At 45.0% G+C, this 2,369-nt stretch overlaps 1 protein-coding gene across 5 annotated transcripts in view; it reads left to right on the top strand.

The window, feature by feature from the left end:
* CFAP20DC (CFAP20 domain containing) overlaps positions 1-2,038 on the top strand; it is a 237,212-nt gene extending 235,174 nt beyond the window's left edge. For 4 of the 5 annotated variants that reach the window (XM_077776734.1, XM_077776735.1, XM_077776739.1 and 1 more), the window contains one exon: positions 1,120-1,631. In XM_077776734.1, the coding sequence (XP_077632860.1) occupies positions 1,120-1,232 (113 nt within the window). In that variant the 3' untranslated portion in view covers positions 1,233-1,631. Of the gene's footprint in view, positions 1-1,119; positions 1,632-1,991 lie in introns of those variants that run through there. The other variant, XR_013338258.1, reaches the window with a different exon arrangement.
* The last annotated feature ends 331 nt before the right edge of the window (positions 2,039-2,369 follow it).

The following is a 2,369-nucleotide window of genomic DNA, read 5'->3' on the forward strand; positions in this document are numbered from 1 at the left end:
TGAGCTCACAGCCCAAAGACGGTTTTCTCTGGTCCTGAGGAGCCTGTGGTAAGGAAGCGAGAGGAGTGTTGTCCTACCCACCCCTCCTCCCTGAGCCTGCTCAGATCCTCTCCAGCTCAGGGAGGTCTTGCCCTCCCGACTTCTGGACCCTTAGTACCTGGTTTTCAGAAGTACTCAGGAGGCACTCACGTGCTGGTGATGGTATCAAGTGCACAAGTACTTAGCACAACACTGGCACATATAAGGTGCTCAGGAAACATCTTCATCATAAAACAGTCTTTTTTTTTTTCATTCCATGCCATGTGTTGGAAACCAACCAAACCTGCTGATAACAGGCAGCAGCGGGGCACCTGGGTGGCTAAGTCGGTTGAGCGTCTGACTTCATTTCAGGTCATGATCTCCCAGTTCGTGAATTCAAGCCCCACACGGGGCTCACGGCTGTCAGCGCAGAGCCTGCTTTGGACCCTCTGTCTCCTCTCTCTGCTCCTCTCCTACTTGTGCTCTGTCTATATATATCAAAATTAAACGTTTAAAAAATAATAATAAACATAGGCAGCAGGAGTTCCTCCAAACCGTCTAAATGGTGTCACAAGGGACACATATGAAGCCATGTCCGTGTGACTAGCAAACTTGAAGGACCTTCCTACCACTAATAAAATGACACATCACCCGACAGCTTTCCATATGTGTCCCATGCTCTGTGTCCTAAACGACATTATCATTTTAATTCAGGTTTATTTGGTAGCATTCTTAAGGTGCATTCGCACAGCTCTGGCCCATGACAAAATCTCAACTGTCACCCCCAAGTCTTGAGTCCCACCCGCATCCCTGATCCCTTTGGTCCCTGGGCCCTGTCCTTTCTCGGCTCCCTCCCTGACAGTTCTCAGAGCTCAGCTTCTCAAGTCCTTCACAGGGAGCTGGCCACCTCACCCTGCACTGCAGTACTGAGTCCGCAGGCCCGGGTTGCTCCCCCACGGCCCCGGCCTTGCCATTCTGCCCACAGAAAGAGCATCTCCAGGGAGGGATGGAGCTTTTTGCCTCCTTGGCCTTCTGCCCTTCCGGTTCAGGAATTCCTGGCCATGCAGGCGGCTAACGTGTCTGTGGTTCCCCTCCCCGCAGGTGAAGAAGACCCAAGCGTGGGAGAGGACGAGGAGGTGCTGACTCTGCTCTATGACCCATGTCTGAACTGTTACTTTGACCCCCAGACAGGGAAGTACTACGAGCTGGTGTGAGGCCTCCCTCCGGAGCCAAGATGCGGTGGTCCGGCTGGCAAGCAGCAGAGTACTTGTGACGCCACTGAGTGGGGACCGCAGAGCATGTATCCGGCAGGCCCACAGACTCCAAAGTAACTGAGAAATAAAGTTATTTTGTAAATAGTGTCCAATGTTAAGGATGCCGACGCTCTTTTTGTAGATGTGTGTGATCTTTTTGGCAGCAAAGGAATTAATACAGAGACAAGATTTTAGGACTTTGAATTGGTTCTTGTTTGTTCGTTCTCATCCTACATAGAATCTTTTTTATCTCCTATAATCTTATGGAAACAAATTAAGAGTTCTTAATTCAAAATTTTGGCAGTGTTAATCTGTAAATGATGGCTTGATACACAGAAAGTGTATTCTTGTTTTAAAGATATCCAGGTACCTTTTGTTTTATTACCTATTTGTATTAAAAATAAAGTATGATGCTCAGAAGAATACCTCTTAAGCTGCCTCCTTTTATTTACCTTGTATTCATTACCAGAATATTCCAAGATACTGTTTACCCTTCCCTTAGACTCTTAGAAAAGGAAGCACTGCGCACTGGTCAGACTTTATGATCACGTGAAGGTTCATCCGTTTGCCAAAGTTTGCCAGAGTTTGCCAAAGATCCCAACATTGTTAATCACTTAAGCCTCTTAGCACTGTGCTGTGCTTTTTTTTTAAAGATGTTTTGTTTTTACCAATTATCTCTGAATTCTAATAATATTTAAACCTTTTAATCCATGGATCCAGATTTAAGAAGCCATCCATCTGAACACCCTACACCTCTCACTACTTCTGTGACTTGGCCTGGAGAAATGGAGGAAGCGATCACTATAACTCTACTTACTGCCACAAGGAAAAAATCATGTACTTCCTGAAATCAAGGAGATGGCCTCGAATCGTGTGCCAAGTATATTAATATTGAGCACAAGGAAGTACTTATATTAGCTGGAATATTTTGTTATTTAATAAAGATTTTTTAATAAAGAAGAGTACCATTGGAAATGAAAAATTATTGGTGTACAATTGGATTTAATGGCAGTACTATAATTTCATTTAATGTCGCTTGATAGAGGAAATAAGAGCTCTTTTTTCAGGAGTAGATTTGGGCTCCTGTTCAAAGGGTCA

This window comes from Crocuta crocuta, unplaced genomic scaffold (assembly GCF_008692635.1).
Source record: "Crocuta crocuta isolate KB4526 unplaced genomic scaffold, BGI_CrCroc_1.0 scaffold87, whole genome shotgun sequence".
Lineage (NCBI taxonomy): Eukaryota > Metazoa > Chordata > Mammalia > Carnivora > Hyaenidae > Crocuta > Crocuta crocuta.